This window comes from Chiloscyllium punctatum, chromosome 9, assembly GCF_047496795.1.
Source record: "Chiloscyllium punctatum isolate Juve2018m chromosome 9, sChiPun1.3, whole genome shotgun sequence".
Taxonomy (NCBI): Eukaryota; Metazoa; Chordata; class Chondrichthyes; order Orectolobiformes; family Hemiscylliidae; genus Chiloscyllium; species Chiloscyllium punctatum.
In genome coordinates, this window is record NC_092747.1 from 36268889 (window position 1) to 36288766 (window position 19878).

General features: G+C 39.3%; 1 protein-coding gene across 2 annotated transcripts in view; it reads right to left on the minus strand.

The window, feature by feature from the left end:
• pds5b (PDS5 cohesin associated factor B) overlaps positions 1 to 19878 on the minus strand; it is a 245239-nt gene that overhangs the window by 169122 nt on the left and 56239 nt on the right. For both annotated transcript variants that reach the window (XM_072577231.1, XM_072577232.1), the window contains exons 3-8: positions 17260 to 17463; positions 16957 to 17043; positions 15019 to 15116; positions 10344 to 10470; positions 7037 to 7117; positions 1433 to 1573 (exon numbers count right to left, since the gene is read on the minus strand). In XM_072577231.1, the coding sequence (XP_072433332.1) occupies positions 1433 to 1573; positions 7037 to 7117; positions 10344 to 10470; positions 15019 to 15116; positions 16957 to 17043; positions 17260 to 17463 (738 nt within the window). The remainder of the gene's footprint in view (positions 1 to 1432; positions 1574 to 7036; positions 7118 to 10343; positions 10471 to 15018; positions 15117 to 16956; positions 17044 to 17259; positions 17464 to 19878) is intronic.

Sequence of the window (19878 nt, forward strand, 5' to 3'; positions counted from 1 at the left end):
CGCATTTCCAACCTAACCTATTCCAATAAAGACTCCGAATTAACCAATGAGTTGAGAAGAACAGAGTTGTTGGGAAAATGGACTTCCAAAAAGCACTGGTGCAGTGACACACAATGAACGTGAGGAAAGTTTCAGGTCATAGAATAAAAAGTGGTAGTAGCAAATGGGATACAAAAATCTGGCGAGGATCCCAAACCATCCTTCTAGGTGAGACAAAGGTTCATCTGCCTCTCCTACAACCTAGTTTATTGTATCCGGCACTTCCAATGTGGTCTTCTCTACACTGGCGAGACCAAACGGAAACGAAGAGCGTGTTTCACCGAGCATCTCAGCCAGACGCGCAAGGGCAAGCCTGGCCTCTCGGTCACCACTCGTTTAAATTCTCCTTCCCACTCCCTCTCTGACATGTTCATCCTGTTTCCTCCACTGCCACAGTGAATCAGACCACAAGTTGGAGGAACACCACCTTATCTTCCTTTTGGGCAACCTGCAACACGGGGGACTCAACAGTTCTCAAATAACCTTCCCACCCATTCCGACTCCCCTTCCAACCCCCTGCTCCTCCCTTCCACCCCCCCCCCCAACTGACCCCTCCTTCTAGCAACCAACCAGATTAATTTCTCCTATCAACCTACCAGGTTGTACCTACCACCTGTATTCACCCATCACCACCTCACCACTCTGCTGTCCTCATTCATAAACTTACGCCCTCTCTCTGCAATGCCCCCTAACCACACCACCTGTCCTGAAGAAGGCTTATTCCCAAAAATTCAGGCTTTTCCACTTTCTAGTGCTGCCTGGCTTGCTGTGCTCTTCTCGCTTCTACGTTTTATTCGTGGAAGCAACCCTTTCTAGCTACAAAAGAATGCCAGTCGTTTATTTTTATGCAGACAATACAGAACAACCTCGGGTTTCCAACGTCAGTTATGTGAATTTCGGATTATCCTAACAAGATCTCAAGGTCCCGTAAAAATGTTATTAAATTTAAATGAAAGCACAGCGACAGCAGGCAGCGTGCGGTAGAGGCGGAATCAGGAACAGGGTTACCACGGGACCCTGTTCCTGCTTTTGCTGCCGCCACGGGAATCCTCATCAGTTATCCAAACAAAATACTCCCCGCCCGCTTCATTCACATAATCAAGGTTGTTCTGTATTATGTAGAAGTCGATAAAAATAAAATACAACAGTTTAGGATACATTTACAGAATAATATTGAAAATTTTCAATTTATGCATAGAAACATAGTATAATTATCATCAAGATATTCAAGCATACTATAAAAATTTCAGAAATTATAGGATCGACTAAACATAACTGCTAAAAATAATAATTACCTCAATTGAACTTTTCGTTATCATACATTGTTTTGTTTCATGTTCAGTAACTTCAAAAGTTCAGCAAAATATAACTAGAGTTAACAGATGTACTGTACCTTAAGTTTAAACTCCAACTGTGGTAACACAGAAAGCAGCAGATGACTGTCAATATTGTATAGCTCAAGGATCAGATCAAACACATGCTCTGATAGATCACTGATGGAGGTCTTTCCCAGCATTAAAACCTGGTTAAAAAACTGTTAGCAAAAATAAGTTACTTAAAATGATTTGAGTTCACATCAATTTTCTAACCACACAGACTGAAAACATGCATTTTATAGAGCGATGCAGAAAATTGAAGTGTTTGATGAGCAAACAAGCAATAACTAAATGCCTATTAAAAACACTGCTTTCCTTATTTGCTTTTTAATATGGCAAGCTCAGAATTCTCAGCAAGTTACATTTTTGCTCACATCACACTAACACAAATGGACTCCATGAGTTACAAATGTTGAAGATGTAACTGAACCAGAACATTTGAGATCTCAAACTAAAACATCATACAATCAATACAATTACGTAAATTCATTGCTACACTCAAAAATTAAACTATTGCAGCATTTTAAAATACCAGTATATTACAACATCTAGTATTTGATAAGGTGACAACTACAGTTATGCAGCCAAATGTAGTACCAGTGCTTCCAAAAAGTAAATCATATGGATACTTTTCCTCGCAGTTATTGTGAAGAGAGGAATATTGGACAGAACAGGAATGGACTATTCTTCACTTTTCAAATACTATCATGGAGTCTTCTAACTACCACTTAGGATTATCTCAAGATCTGTATAAAGAGTCATAGAGATGTACAGCATGGAAACAGACCCTTCTGTCCAACATGTCCATGCCGACCAGATATCCTAACCCAATCTAGTCCCACCTGCCAGCACCCGGCCCATATCCCTCCAAACCCTTCCTATTCATATACCCATCCAAATACACCTTAAATGTTGCAATTGTACCAGCCTCCACCACTTCCTCTGGCAGCTCATTCCATACATATACCACCCTCTGCGTGATAACATTGCCCCTTCGGTCTCTTTTATCTTTCCCCTCACCCTAAACCTATGCCCTCTAGTTCTGGACTCCCCCCACCCCAGGAAAAAGACCTGCCTATTTATCCTATCTATGCTCCTCAAATTTTGTAAACTTCTATAAAAGGTCACCCCTCAGCCTCCGACGCTCCAGGGAAAACAACCCCAGCCTATTCAGCCTCTCCCTACCTCTCAAATCCTCCAACCCTGGCAACATCCTTGTAAATCTTTTCTGAATCCTTTCAAGTTTCACAACATCTTTCCGATAGGAAGGAGACCAGAAGTGCATGCAATATTCCAACAGTGGCCTAACCAATGTCCTGTACAGCCGTAACATGACATCCCAACTGAATCTGGAACTTTCTAGTGCTACAAACTACGTCAACATGTCTCAATTTTACATGTGGATTGCACTGCATGAAGAAAAAAAAAAGTTTTTTTTAAAGAATGAAAAGAAAGTCATTCAATCCAGCAAACTGAGCTCCTCTAATTAGAAATGGATTCACCTTTCCATTGCACTCAATCAAACACCTCCACTCACACACTCTTACAACTTGATATTACCATTTAAAATAAAGTCAAAAATGCCCAAGCCGGAAAAAAAAAACATCAAATCATAATTTGCACTACAACCTAAATATATTAGAACGGAGAAAGGTCTGATAGCTGTAAAAGTACCATCAATTAAAAATGGACAAAAAAAATTGGCTAAAAAGTAGGAATAGATAAACTGGTCTTCAACTGAAATACGAATAACTCCCATGCAAGACATCACCAGTATTTAAAACATACTTAACTCTCTGCTGATGCAATAAAACAAAGAACTGCTAATGCTGGAAATCTAAAGCAACAATACAAATTGCTGGAAAAACTCAGGAGGTCTGGCAGCACTGTTGGAGACAAAGCAGTGGTAATGTTGAGTCCAGTGATTCTGTGAATCAGTGTCTAAAGATGGGTCACTAGACTCGAAACGTCAACTCTGCGTTCCTTCCATCGATGGAGCTGATCTTACCATTGATGCTACATCCTATGAATTACAAATGGTATTTCTATAACACGATAATTGCATTCTTGTACAACCCCGTGTCATAGAAAAATTGCGCTTTATAATCAGTGCTTCAAGTGTTGGTGATGTAATCATATTACAACCAACACACGCTTTAAAAGTTCATGCTTTAGAAACAGAGTTCCCAATTCGTTAACCGCATCATAGCAAAGTCACATTAACAAAATTTATGTTACAGCAGAACAACCAGAAATAAAAAAGGGCACACTAAAAGCATCAGGCAGAGAATTTTAAACTAAGGGATGGGAATACAACATCTGCTGCTGTGTTGTTTCAGATGGCAGAAGCAATGCAGTTGGAAGGTGTTTTCGAAGAGGCCTTGCTGAGTTGCTGCATTGCAGATTGTAGATGGTAGTACTGTCAATTGTTGATCGAAGTAGGAAACAGGAGCATAGGAACAGGAATATAGACTTTTCAGCCTATCAAGGCTGCTCCAATCTTAGCCAATCCTCTTGATTAATACTGCTTGGCTGCAACATCTCCACATCCCCAAGTGTTATTTGTCACAATAAATTTATCAATTTCCGTCTTGAACATATACCGTGACAGAGCACCTACAGTCCTTCACATTCCAAATCCTTGTTTTTCCTCTCTGGGCTCCATCTCACTTCTCATCTTCAGCATCTATACCAATCACAATTCCAATGCTTACATAAAGTTGAGGATGCAAGGATTTGGCATAGCTTTAGGGGATTATAGGGTAATTAGCAAAGAAATCAAAAAATGGACTGAGGATAGCGAGGAAGGGGCACGAGAAATCCTTCCCGTCAAGGCTTAGGGAAAACCAGAAGGCATTCTACACTTGTGAGGAATAAAAGAATGATCAGTGAGAGGGAAGAGTTGATCAGGAATACTGGAGGGAACTTGTGCCTAAAGTCTGAAAGAGGTAGGGGAGGCCCCAAATTAGTTTTTTGCTTCAGTATTCACTGGAGAAAGGGAGCTTGTTGATAGTGAGAACACCATGGACCAGGTTAATAGGCATGAATACATTGATATTGATATTGAGAAAGATGTGCTGGAAATTCTGAGAAGCATCAATATAGATAAGTCCCCAGGCCAGACCAAGGTTACTATGGTAAGCAAGGAATGAGATTGCTGCCCCTCTGGCGATGATCTTTAAATCCTCACTCTCCACATGAGTAGCACTTTGATTGGAGGGAAGCGAACACCGTTCCTCTGTTCAAGAAAGGGAATGGGGAAATCCCTGGGAATTACAGGCCAGTCGGTCAGTCTTAAGTGTGTGGTAAGAAAAGGTACTGGAAAGGATTCTGAGAGATGGGATTTATGACTATTTGGAAAAACAGTTTGATTAAAGATAGTCAGCATGGCGTTGTGAGGGGCAGGTCATGCCTCAAATCTTATTGGGTTCTTGGAGGATGTGACAAGACAAGTTGATAAAAAGGTCAAGCAGTGGACGTGTACATGGATTTCAGTAAGGCATTTGATAAGGCTGGATAGGGCGGCACGGTGGCACAGTGGTTAGCACTGCTGCCTCACAGCGCTGGAGACCCGGGTTCAATTCCCGCCTCAGGCGACTGACTGTGTGGAGTTTGCACGTTCTCCCCGTGTCTGCGTGGGTTTCCTCCCACGGTCCAAAGATGTGCAGGTCAGGTGAATTGGCCATGCTAAATTGCCCGTAGTGTTAGGTAAGGGGTAGATGTAGATGTAGGATGTAGGGGTATGGGTGGGTTACGCTTCGGCGGGGCGGTGTGGACTTGTTGGGCCGAAGGGCCTGTTTCCACACTGTAAGTAATCTAATCTAATCTAAAATCTATAAGTGAGGACTGCAGATCAGAGTCAAAAGGTGTGGCGTTGGAAAAGCACAGCTGGTCACGCAGCATATAAGGAGCAGGAGAGTCAATGTTTTGAGCACAAGCTCCTAATGTGGAATAAGGTTCTGTACTGTAGGCTCATTAGAAAGTTAGGAGGTATGGGATACAGGGAAATTTGGCTGTCTGGATACAAAATTGGTTAGCCGAAAGAAGACAGCAAATGGTAGTGGATGGAAAGTATTTGCCTGGAGGTCGGTGACCAGTGGTATCCCGTAGGGATCTGTTCGTGGGCCTCTGCTCTTTGTAGTTTTTATAAAAAACTTAGATAAAGAAGTGGAAGGGTTGGGTAGTAAGTTTGCCGATGACAAAAAAGTCAGTGGTGTTGTAGATAGTGTCAAGAGCTGTTGCAGGCTACAAGACGACATTGACAAGATGCAGAGCTGGGCTGAGAAGCAGCAGATGGAGTTCAACAGGGATGAATGCAAAAGGGATTCATTTTGGAAGGTGAAATTTGAATGCTGAACACAGGATTAAAGACAGGATTCTTTGCAGTGGTACAGTGGGATCTTGAGGCCCATGTACACTGATCCCTCAAAGTTGCCACCCATGTTGATAGGGGTTTTAAAGGTGTATGGTGTTTTGGCTTTCATTAATAGAGGGTTTAAGAGCCAGGAGGTTTTGCTGCAGCTCTATAAAACATTGGTTAGACCATACTTGGTCACCTCATTATAGGAAAGATGCAAATACTTTAGAGGGGGTGCAGAGGTGGTTTACCAGGTTGTTGCCTGGATTGGAGGGCTTGTCTTATGAAGAGAGACAGAGTGAACTAGGGCTTTTTGTACTGAAGAGAAAATGGAAGAGAGGTGACGATAGAGGTGAACAAGATAGTGAAAGGCATAGATAGAGTAGATCGCCAGAGACTTTTTCCCAGGGCAGAAACGGCTGTCATGAGGGGTCATAATTTTAAGGTGATTGGAGGAAGGTACAGGGGAGATGTCAGAGGTAGGTTCTCTACCCAGAGTGTGTGGTGGCTACTGGAATTCACTGGCACCAGCAGTAGTAGTAGTATCAGAGAAATTAGGGGTATTTAAGCAACTGCTGGATAAGCACGTGGCTTACAGTAAATTGAGGGGGGTGTAGGTTATGTTGAGGTTAGATTAAGATAAATGCTCAGCACAACATAGTGGGTCGAAGGGCCTCGACTGCGCTGTACTGTTCTACGTTCAATCAGTTCTGAAGGGTCACAGAACCAGAAACATTAACTGTGTTTTCTCTCCAACATGAGTTTTTACAGATGCACGCAATTCATATCAAGCATGGTTTTGATAGTTTCTTCAAAAGCAGGATATGTATTTGTTTTAATCCAGGTTCAAGACTAAGAAAGAAAAGAAGGGAAAAAGGGAAAAAGGAAAAAAGGAAAAAAAAAGGAAAAAAAAAAGAGGAAAAGAAAGAAGCGAGAAAGAAAGTAAGAGCAAAAGCAAGACCAAGACCAGATATTTTAAAATTATCCAGCAGACAAAGTCAATGATGGTAATTCTGCTGCTGAACAGAACTTCGCAGTGTGCAACAGTTATTTGAACAAGCCACCAGCTACAAGATTTTTTTAATTTAATATGCACACATTCCATAAATTCACTTCCAGTAAATAAAGATCTTAATGCTATTTAAACAGGATTATGCCTCAACAGCAGCTAGAACTGCTCCAACAACTGCTTGCCCACTCACCCATAATCAATGGACAATATGTCTGAACAAGTAGTCCTGGAAAAATCAAGTTATATACTTACATTCGTAATATAAGGTTCAACTGCTTGAGCTGTCCTTTTTAAAAGAGCTTTTGCCAAGTCATATGCTTGTTTATTTAGATTCTGCAGAAAAATAAAAACAGATAAGACGAGAGTAACAGAAAATAAATTGTCAAATCATATTGTATAAATATTGACAAAGTATTTCAGTTTTTAAAACTGAAATGATACATTACAAATAAATCAAACTACAATACATTAAAATAGATGCACACAACTAAGAAGTAGTCTTTTAAATTTTGGCATCATTAAATATGGGTCCTGCTCCCATTTTCCTGATCTCATTTGTAACTCCCATTGTTTATATGCCCTCTTTCCACAATAATGCCCATTTGCTTTTTAATTCACCATTGCAAAATCACTGGCTTCCAACTTAGGATTGGTCTCTGTTCTCTGCAATCCAAAGTTATTTTTATTCTCACTTGCACTGAGTTATCATCTTTCTTGCAAGACTTGCTACAGCTATGCCGTAACTGATAAGTCAAGGAATTTTGAATAAGGGAACCAGCCACCTTGGGTCTCTTACCAACCAGAAGTAGTAGTGTCCAAGGAAGACAATTGAAGCAACCTGTAGACCAGCAGAACAGTCATAAAGAGCATCTGAACAGCACAACTTGGAACAAAAACTACTGAACTTTTTTTCCCCCAAAATTTTGCCCTCTGCCAAATACTTATTTTGGTCTGTTTGTCTGGTGTCACTGACTGTATGCAAGGGGCATTTATAAAGGGGGATTAGATTTTGTCATGTATTGTTCCAACAATTTATAACTGTTTACCTGTAACTAGAGTCTAACTATTGCAACACAACAACCAAAATAAAGTCATACTTCCACAGTAAAGCAGCTTGGACCATGCTTTCCATTCAGCTAGGTCTGACAGCCAGGTAGCTTGGATAACTACTTGAGGTAAAACAAAAAAAAACCTCCACTCCCCCAAAATCAAAACCCACTCCATCAAATCTAATGGCTTTCATTCGGTAAACTTGCATATTCTACTTTTGCCCCCAATAAGAGTACAGGTGTTCAGTTTCTTCTCGTCACCTAGTGAGTTTGGCTTGTTTTTTTCGTCTTCCATTGTTTGTGGGCACCAAGGTAATGCGCGATAATTAGAATCGGCAGGAAGGCTGGCTCATAGCGCAAATGCCAACATGCTCTCCTTGTTATCACAAAAAGATCTAATCTTCAAACTTTTAATACAACAAAAAGAAAACCAAGAGCAATTACGTGAATCAGACATGTGTTCTGTCTTCAAAACTATAAAAATTCAGTAAGAAAAAAATGATTAATAAAAGGATTTTAAAAAACCTGTAAATTGATAATTTGGTCATGAAGAAGAGATTGATAGTGACATGCATACTCCAGACACTTTTCCTTAACTAAAAACTTACGCTGATGGGCATAGTTCCATCATTATCTCACAGCCAACCAACCAGATTAATATAACTGATTGCTGGTACAAAAACAAATTTCCTGTTGTCTTCGGATACTGAATTAGTTGCCCACTAAACAAGATTCTTTTCGATAGGTCCCATACTTCATTATAATTGCACAGCTCGAATTTTTTTTTTTGGTTGGTTTTCCTTGGACTAAGTATTTGGGTTGGTAAAAGCTTTGCTCACTTTCAAAAAAAAAGTGCCATAATTATTTAATGCAAGGCTTTTTAAACACCGGCCACTATCTTTTCAGCAATTAATGAATCGCCACTATTAGTTTTGACCAAATCTTGATTTGGGCCTTATACATTGTACAAGCTTTGATTCTTTTAGTGCATTGCCAGAATATATTACGACATATGTAAAAGCGGAGTAATTTTTAAAAAAATATTTTCCCTCACCCATTTCAGTTTCTCCTTCCTGGTTTTTGCTCCAATATTCAATTTGATACCAGTTTATCAGTGCAAACAGTAATATTGAAAATCAAAAGTGCAGTTGTTAAAAATGATAATTAAATGGTAATCTGCTACACTTGAAATTAAGTGTCTGAATGAGAGTTTTCAATAATTTGATCACATATCTGAACGTGTTAGATGAATAGAATTTCAGGACACTAAATAGTCAACTGAATGGCATCTGATATATTTACAAACACCCAACTGCAGAAATTGTGGGATTACATCAGTTGCATTGAAAACATTAGATGGACCTGGTTGGTTTCTATTATTTGAATGCCAAAAGAATGCACTGCCATGAGCAAAAAAGTCCTCAACTGCACACTCATTTTAATATACATTATAAACATTTCTGGATTCAAAAGATCAGCTGAGAGCAGATTTAAACAAGATCATTATAGCATTTTATATAGCAGACACAGAGTCCAGAAGAACACAGTTTAACCAATACATTACAGCTGTATAGAGGTGATGCCTGAAAACACTTGTTTACATAAAAAGGGATCTCTGCCCATGAACAAATCATTGAGGTTAAAATCAATTAAAAATTTCAAGAAATGGCTCCATAACACACATGGGTAAACAGAAATAAGATATAGATCAGCTATGATTCAGCCAAATTAATTTAAAATTTAAAAAAAGGAGAAATAAACAAACATTACCAAACATAAATTAAAAATGCTACTTAATACTCGACTTGATGTATCATGTCAAACGGCTAAAGTATTAAATCTGGATTAAATGCAAGAAAATAGCAGTCACCACTATGCACAGCCAGGATAAAATTCACATCATTGTGGAGGGGGTAATGGCAAAATAGTGCCTTGGATCTCAACACATTCTGGAATGATGTACACAACTGAACTAGTTATGTTGGACCAACACTACCACCATGTGAAAGATCAGAGGAATCTTTCAATTTTGACTGATATTCTTTGAAAATAAAAAGATACTAAATGATGAGGATTTGACAGGGCCTCCAGTGCAAAATCTTCCTATACTGGCCTAACTGATGGCCAACAGAAAATCCGGGGCGTTCCAGAGAACACACGTCACAATCATAAAAGTTAGCTACATTAAAATAAAAAAATACTGCAGTCCAAAAATACTGGTCTGACAAAAAAAGTGTTCATGAACTATACTATCTTCACCATTGACTACCACAACTTGTATCATGTAGCTGAATAAAAGTTGCTTATTTGTTCCCTTCAAGATCATATTGGAAAACAAAAGAAAGACATTTAAAGCTGAGAAATCATACTGTTATCTCTTTTGCTCTGAATACAAAATCCTTATATTTGCACTCTTAGAAAATCTTTTAAGATCCCTGATGCTGCCACTGAATTTACTCTACTTTTCAATCTACAACACAAACAAATCAAAGATCATGCTGACTACTCACCTTGTGTGCTGGTACTAGGTTAACAAGAACAGTATCCAAAAGTTCTTGAGAAACCGTGTCCCCTTCACAAACTATGGAACTCATCAGATCCACCATGTGCATGTGAACTTTCTGGTTGTGGCCATTGCTACAATATATTCAAAAAGACAAAAATGTATCAAATTTGAACTTGTAATATACCACTGTATCTATTACAACTTTTATCAGGATCTCCTCTGTGAGAAAGAAAAGAAAGAATGTTTATGTTTCAACTCCAATATGACTCTTCCAATATTGGACTTGAAACATGAACACTGCATCTCTCTGCAAATATGAGAAGAGCTGCTGAGTTTCTCCACCACTTATCTTTCAGATTTCCAGCAGCATTGTGCTTCTATAAATAAAGTACTTTTGACCATGGTCACGACCCGAGAGAAGGGGACCAACAAGGAAAACCGTACTTGGCCTCATTCTCACCAACCTCCCTTCAGCAGATGCATCTGCCCACAACAGTGTTAGCAAGGGTGAACCACTGCACAGTCCTGCTGAAGACTGTCTACATAGCGAGGAAAGCTATTTGTTGTATGACATGCCAAATGGGGTACACTTCCAAAAGATTTGGCAAATCAAGACAGGTATCCAAAATATAAGCTTTCAATTCATTTCACTCCACATGAAAGCAAGAAAGGGGAGAAGGCAATGAGCCTACAGACCATTCTAGCAGTAGTACGGAGGACACATGCGCCAGAATTTACAACACTGGCATCTACCAGACATGGAAAACTGTCTGACTATGTCCTGTACACAAAAAGCATGACAACTCAGTCAAATACCACCCCATTGGTTGACACTTGATGGAAGATGTCATCAACCACGCTGTCACATAGCACCTGCTCAACAATAACCTGCTCACAAATACCGCATTTGACTTCAGCCAAGGACACTCAGCTCCGGACAGTCGTGAACACAACACAGTCCATCACCCAAAGTAGCCTCCTTATATCCATTGACTCCATCTACGCTTCCTGCTGCCTTGGGAAAGCAACCAAAAAAGAACCCTCCTACCCCAATTATACTCTATTCAATTGGGCAGAAGATATGAAAGTTTGAATCCATGTACGAACAGATTCAAGAACAGCTTCTTCCTGTGTTAATCAGACCTCAAATAGTAATTCTGATCTCTCTTTTCACCTTCTCTATAGGAGAAACACTATTTGCACTTTGTATCTTTAAGTAAGTGATTAGGGAAGCAGAACAACTTGTCTGGACAGCATGCAAAACAACACTTCCACTGTATCTCAATATATATATGCAACAACAACATATCAAATCATTATAGCCTTGGTTCAAACATGGATGAAAAGAGTGATTGCCATGACATCAAGGTCATACTTGACACATTATCTTAACAAAACTGGAATCCAAGAGCATCATAGGAGAAATCCTTCCACAGGTCTGTTATCCGAAGCACAAAAGGAAGATGATTATACTTGGAAGTCTATTATCTCAGTCCCCAGGGCGTCACTGCAAGAGTTCAGCAGGTAGAGTTCTAGGACCAACTATCTTCAGCTGCTTCACTGAAGACATTACTGAGTCAGAAATGGAGATGTTCGCTGATGATTGCACATATGGATGAAAGTGGAATATTGTGCAGGATAGATGGGTTTCAGATTAGTTTCACAGGTCACCACAACATCGAGGGCCAAAGGGCCTGTACTGTGCTGTAATGTTCTATGTTATATTTAGTGCCATTCTGAAATTTAACCAGTCTACACACATTTTCAGCAAGACCTGAACAACAGTTTAGCTCAACAGGTGAGCTACTCATTTAAAATCTTAACCTATAAAGTGCTTTTTTCAAAAAAAAACTGCAGACTGGAATGAGAAAGAAGAGTTTTATAACCAGTGCATTGTCTTTTCATCGAAATTCATGGCCTGGAATTTCAAATTTTGTTTTTTTAAGAAAGCTTTTGTCCATACCAAGATAACAAAACAAAATTTCATGGTGACTCAGTAGTTAAAAAAATATGGATTTTCTTCAAACTGAATAGAAACTTTCAAACCATGATGGGGTTTGAATTATAATTTTATGAATTATTCATCCATACATTATACCAACAAGGAATCTGAACTAAAGCAGTGAATTACAACAATCCCAGCAAGCGGTACCCCAACTTGGCAAACTGGAAAAAGAACTGTAACAAACACTACATTAGACAAACTGGCAGAAAACTAGCCACCAGGATACATGAACATCAACTAACCACAAAAAGACATGACCCACTCTCAGTAGTATCCTTACATATAGATGAGGAAGGACACCACGTCGACTGGGATAACACATCTGTCCTAGGACAAGCCAAACAGACATGCACGAGAATTTCTAGAAGAATGGCATCCCAACCCGACTCTACCGACAAACACATTGACTTGGATCCCCTTTACCACCCCGAGAAAAAGAACATGAATTGACGTCACCACCGGAAATGACAACACCAACCCAAGGAAACCTAAACATAAATAAATAGAAAGCGAGCAATGCCATCAGTGCTTCATCCAGAGGCTCACTGATAATATTACCTAGTATGGTGACAAAATGTCTGAAAATGAGCCTTCCAGCTCAAATGAGCAAACCTACATCCACTACCCTAACTGCATTGATAATATTGTCAACATAGTTACGAAAACTAAGCACAGGACCTCACTCCCTGAATGGACTGACAAGGAAGTGAGTGAGCTCTATGAATCACTAGAGCAATAAATCAAAAAAAGTACTGTCTGACAAAATGTTGTTCAGTCACAATAGGTATATTTTTCAAAAAAGTTGTGCGGCAATAGAACAGAGAACAAAGCAAAACCTTACTGACATCACTCACAACAAGCCACCAGTGAACATTTGTGGACAAATATTAACACCACAACGTTTTTTAATAGGATGAAGCATTACAGTTTCAACGTGCAATTCAAAGTTTCTCACTTTGTGACCAGTTTTGATATTATGCTAAGAGACAGGGCATGGCGATGGAGGATTTTTTTTGGACTGCACACCTGTAACCAGTGATGTTTCCACAAGAATTGGTACTGGGTCCACTTTCGTTTGTCATTTATATAAACGATTTGGATGAGAATATAGTTCGCATCGTTATTAAGTTTTCAGAGGACACCAAAATTGGTGGTCGATGGCCAGTGAAGAAGGTTATCCAAAATTACAAAGAGCTGTTGATCAATTGGCTTCATGGGCTGAGGAGTGGCAGGTTGAATTTAAACAGAGGGGGCTGTGAGGAAAAAGATTTTCATAAAGGACATGACAGTCTATTTTTATACAGAAAGTGATTCATGTGTGGTATGAACTGCCAGAGGAAGAGTTGATGCAGGTACAGTCACAACATTTAAAAAACATTTGGATAAGTATATGAATAGGAAAAAAAGTGTTGAGGGATATAGGCCGAAAGCAGGCAAGTGGGACTAGCTTGGGTTTGAGAACATGGTCAGAGTTGACTAGTTGGACCAAAAAGGGTATTTCCATGCTACCTGACTATGCCATTCCATTGCAGCAGGACTACCTAATTCAATAGTTAGACCCTCAGAGTATCTCACAACCAAACATGTTTTTGCTAATGACTTCTAGTCTAGGAGATCCTGAAAAGTCTAAAGCTAATAAAATGACAACAGCAGCAGAATACTGTGCTGTATGAAAGTGACTATTAATACAGTACCATCACCCGCTTCAGAGGTGCATTCTAACAGACTGAACAGGCTGATGAGAAAATATCCCCATCTTATTCTTGCTCATATTACCTCATGCACAAGGTGGCGCTGGTCTGCAGTTAAAGTACACAGCCGCCTTAAACCTGTTGGACTATAACCTGTTGTGAGATTTTTAACTTTGTCCACCACAGACACCTCCAAAATCATGCCTTAGATTACCAAAACCTCATCCCATAAATGCTCTCCTCTAACAGCTGCCATCAAAATGCTTGGTCATTGGTCATCACTAGTGCCTTTCTCAATTAAACAAATCCCATGGAGTTGCACATTCATACAGGAGATCAAATTTTCCACCATCCTAAAACACCTGCGGGGGTACTAAGTGTCCATACTGCCCTATGCATTTTGTACCCCTAATTTTAAAATGCATGTTCAAGCCTCTTTCAACTTACTTTCTCCTGTAATTTCTTTCCACAGATCAAAGGACACCAATAGTGGAGGATGAAACATTTTCTCAACAACAGTGGCATGCATATTTGGGACAGATCTCTCAGTAAAATGCTGATCCTGGAACGTGCTACTTAAGTACACTAAATAATGGCTACTTGACTAATTAATTTGGTACATTAGCATCTGTTAGATAACAGAGTTTCACTGAAACACGAGCAAAGTTAATTATCATTTCCCGATTCCTTCACTGTTTAAAATAAATACACATGCACACAATACTACCATCTTGCAAGTCCTACAAACCAAACTATATTCCAACTTTGCACAATGTGTGAAGAGGAAAAATATAATTGCTTTACTGATCAAATTAGCTGGAATACCTGCAGGTGTCCACAAAAACTTCTAATGAGGAAAAAAAAGTCATTTGACAGGGTGAAGAGACTCTAATTAAAGACTATGTCGATAAACTATGAAAAATTGATATACAGTTAAAACTCAGCATTTGTCAAGCATGTTTTATTTAGAAATACCAACTTACTTTATAACTTGGAAAAGTGTTCTATACAATTGAGTGAATATATCATTACTATCCTCCAGTTCAAAGCAGATATTATATGACTTGACCCAGGCAATGTTCTGCAATGAAACAAAAGAAAATCTTGATAGTTTCACTTATTTCTACAAGACAACCAAGTGAAAAAAACTTATGCATTTGTTTGTCCAGACTGTAAGTTCTTTTTGATGGTATTAGCATTAACTGAGAAGTGCTCAAGGCAATTCAAGTCAGCAAAAGAAAAAAAAAAGGGAGATACTTGAGGACCAGGACATTTCAAAGACCATGCTAGATTTTCTGATAATTACTAGAATAATGGCGCAGACTGAAAAAAAAAGGAGTGGACAGAAGAAATATCCATTGTTAGCACAAATATTATTTCCCTAATCTGTACAACTATATTCGTGTGGTATGCAACATTCCAAATGCAAACATTCAGCAACGTGAGGGGAAAAGAACACAGTTTGGGATGTGTGCGTCAGTAGCTGGGTCAGCACTTATTGCACATCATGCAGTGGTAGCAGATGGTCTTCTTCAAACACTGCACTCCATTTGATGCAAGTTAGACCCACAACACCATTTGAGATTTTGTTCCTTCAATAGCATTGGGTCAGCAATCTATTTTCAAAATCAAGATACACACTAACTTGGAGGGGGATTTATAGGTATTGCAGGTGGTGGTATTCCCATACATCTGCTGTCCTAGTCTTTCTAGATGGTACTGGTTGAAGGTTTGGAAGGTGCTAAGGAACCTTGCTGAATTTCACTGCTATTTAGTGTCAGTTGTGACTAAATGCCAAATCAAGGGCGCTGTTTTGTCCTGGGTGGCGTCAGGCTTGAACTCATCCAGGCAATGAGGAGTATTCCATCATAATACTCACTTGTGCCTCAAGGATAGTGGACAGATGTGGGGAGTCAGGTGGTGACTCCGATTACATAGATATGTATTACATATAGATTACATATTACATTAGCTTTCTTCAGTATTCACAAAAAGACATGTTCGGTCCAATTTCTGGTCAATGCTAACAGCCAGGATACGGACAGAGAAATTCCGCAATGGTAATGCACAGAATGTAAAAGGAGTGATGGAGATTGTCTGGCACGTGTGTGACAGAACTGTGACTTGCCACTGGTCGGCCCAAAACCCAGATAACGTCCAGTTCTTACTTCATTCGGACACAGACTGCCTCAGTATCTGAGCAGTCAGGATTGGTGCTGAGAACTCTGCAATCATCAGCGAACAACCCCACTTCTGACATTATGATCGAGGAAGTTCAGGGAAGAATCAGAAGCCTATAAACTACTCCTATGAGTCTCTTAATTGGGATGCAACACTTAGAAGGCAGGCAGGCAAAGTAGGTCATTAAAATAAAACTAGACAATAGAATTTTGATGCTTATACCTGGAGGGGTTTACGACGACAGATTTTTAAGAAGAGTTAGACATGTCAATGTAAGATAGACAAATGTGATTACAGTTGGTAGCTAGAGACCAAAATTAAATAATGGACATCTCAAAAGGTGTATATACTGAAATAAATTTCATAAGTTAACGAAAGAGTGCCAGAACACGAGACTGATGCATTGTTCTGTTTCAACAAGGTATTGAATAATTGAATAGAAAAAAGGGTAGAAGAAGGAAGCAAAAAAATTAAAACGGATTTTTAAAAAGTCAGGTTTTAAAAAGTCAGTTAAAAACTGGGAAGCGGATAGGTTTCTGCATTTCTTATTTATTTTTGTTCCACATTGTAGTTAAGACCAACAACCGTTTTACACTTAAACCAAAAAACAAAATCAGATTTTATAAATACCTATGTTTTGTGTAAACAGTGGTTACTCTTCCCTTGGATTGAGACTCCATATATTCAATGCTCTCAATAGGAAGAATAATTGATTCCTTAAAGCAATTTGTATGACTCACCTCAAGCAAGTAGAAATATCTGTTAAACTGTGCACTTTTTGTATCTTCTAACCCCTTAAGCTGTCTTGTTATGAACATAAATATATCCTAAACAGAACAAAATTGAATATTTACAAAATTTCACATTACTTTTGACTGATTTGAGAAATAAAGACTTAACATTCATGAACGCACAACAACTGAACATATTAGAAACTCAGTGGATGCATGGGGTGGCATGGGAAAGAAAGGAGGGGAGAGGGAAAGAAGACCAGGGCATTAAAAAACAATATTTTTTAAAATAAAAAGGATTTGAAAAGCTACCTTCAGTTTATCTGGTGATGTATAGGGTGCCTCTGGGGCATAGATTCTAAAAATATCAGCTAGGCAGCAAGCAACAAGCAGACGTACATCCTTGTCAGGATGTTTCAAGAAAAAATCAGAAGCAAGATGCAATGCTAAATTCAGATACAGCTCCTTCTCATCCTCGGAATCTTGGTCCATATCCATGAAAGTTTTTACAACCATCTAAAAAGACAATAGATCAAGTTACATTTTTGTGAACACTAGTTTAGTTATTATACTATGCTGAAGCTAACAGTTGCATTTCAACGCAAAAAAGGTACAAATTAAATTCATCCTTTGCAAGTTAACACATGGTTTCCTTCTACAGTACTGTACAAAAATATGCATTAATACTTGCAACCCATAATGTCAACTACTGGCCAGAGTAGCTTCTTCAAACTCTTATAGACAACTTATTTGCACTACCAGACTCCTCAAAAAGACAAAACTTGCAGTTTAAAACATCAACAGCAGGCAGCTGCAGGACACCAACAAAACCACCACTTTCTCGATCGTGCTTTTATTTTTACACAATATCTTAATCTTGATTCAACTTGCAGCTTCCCCCTTTGTGTTCAGTCTGCAGGAATAGTGGAAACATTGCTCTTCAAATTTTGCCTGCTTCAGTAGACAACAATCAGGAAAAAGAAAGTGAATAAAGTTTACCTTGTTAAAGCTTACAAACTTAAGGCAACAGTTTAAAAGAAGAAACGCCACATTTTAGGATATTCAGTCCATGATGGGTTTGCACCATGATGACCCACATTCAGAGATAAATTTCTGTATTTTCCTTCGCACAATATGCAAAATATGGAAATATGCAAAGAATCAATTGGTTTCCTGATTATATCATTACATCCAAACCAAACACCCTTCTGACCAGAGGTTGGCATGGAGATAAAAAGCATATTAAAAAAGAACAGGTAAATAGAAAGTTAAGTGCAATAGGGGTAGTCACTCAGGTGTCAGCTGTTTGACAGTTACAGAATGAACTGAGTTTTGATGCAAGAAAAAGGAAAAAAAAAAGATTCTGCACAAATGGAACAGGTTTCAATTTGGCAGCCTGAAGTCTACTGGCAGCCGAGTGTTAAGTCTTGAAGAATGTACTGGCGTTTGTTATTCAGTTGCAAGGAATTGATGATGACAAAAAAGGGCAAGTAAATGTGGACTTGTTAAGACCCACTGCTGCTATTCGATGATGCCAGAACACTTCCGACCAGAGATCTAAAAGACGCAAATGAAAGATCTCATGCACCTTGTCTTGTTAAAATGGATTTCCAGGATGACAGTGGCTGCTAGTGAAATGTGATTTAAGGAGTAATTCAGGCTTTATATCATGGAGGGCAAACCATCTAACTCAGTCTCTTGTTTGTAGATTTAGAAAAAATATTACACAGCAACATCAGACAGATGGATGACTGCCAGAAAAGGTAAGAAGATAGTTCAGAAGTCTCCTTAGGCTATTCCTCTCTCAAACAGATACTCAGTTTTGGTTACTTTTTGAAAAAGGATAATTTCTCAGTAAAATATACAGGGAGTCAGATCTTTGACATGAAGAATCAAATCTTACCTTAGGTAGAGTTTGACAAAACTTAAATCAGTAATTGTTATCAGGGACTCTCCTGTCATGGGCACAGACAGGAAATTCTGCAGCAGTGAGCATGTATGTAGAATAGGAGAAAGTGAGGACTGCAGATATTGGAGACCAGAGTCAAAAAGCATGGCGCTGAAAAAGAACGGCAGGTGAGGCAGCATCCGAGGAGGAGAGTCAACATTTCAGGCACGAGATCTTTATCAGATTTGTGGGAGGTGCCCAAGGGGACTGAGAGATAAGTAGAAGAGGGGTGGATAGCTTGGAAGGTGATAGGTAGATACAGCTGGGTGGGGGCAGGGGAGGGAATTGTGATAGGTCGAGGGGTGGGAAGGAAGATTGACAGGTTGGACAGTTCAAGAGGATGGTGCCAAATTGGAGGGTTGGATCTGGGCTGAGGTGGGGTGTGTGTGAAAATGAGGAAACTGGTGAAAACTTGACATTGATGCAGTGTGGTTCCCATCAATCTGCTCCACCTTCTGCTCAGACCTTCCTAGTTTCCCTCTTCCCCATTCTCCTCCTATTTATCTCTCAGTCCCCTTGGGCACCCCCACATCCCTGAAGGGCTTATGCCCAAAACGCAGAGACTCTCCTGTTCCTCAGATGCTGCCTGACCTGCTGGGCTTTTCCAGCACCAGGATTAACGATGTCTCAAAAACATCTGTAATATTGTCAGGGTAGAGGGAGAAACTGGAAGTCTGTGCAAGGGGTCGAATGTCATACCTATTACAGATACTTGCATAAGAGATGGACAGGATTAGCAGCTCAATATTCTCATTTCCAGATGCTACAAGAGGGTTAGGAAGACAAGCTAAAGAGGAGGAAGAGTAGTGTTTTTGACTAAGAAAACATTACTGCTACAACTAGAGAAGATATTTCTGAAAAATCAGTCTGAAAATATATAGGTTGAAATTAGAAATAGAAGAGGAATAATCACCTTGAAGGGATTGTACTATAGACCCTCTAAGTCAGAGGGAAATTGATGAACAAATATGTAGAGAGATCTC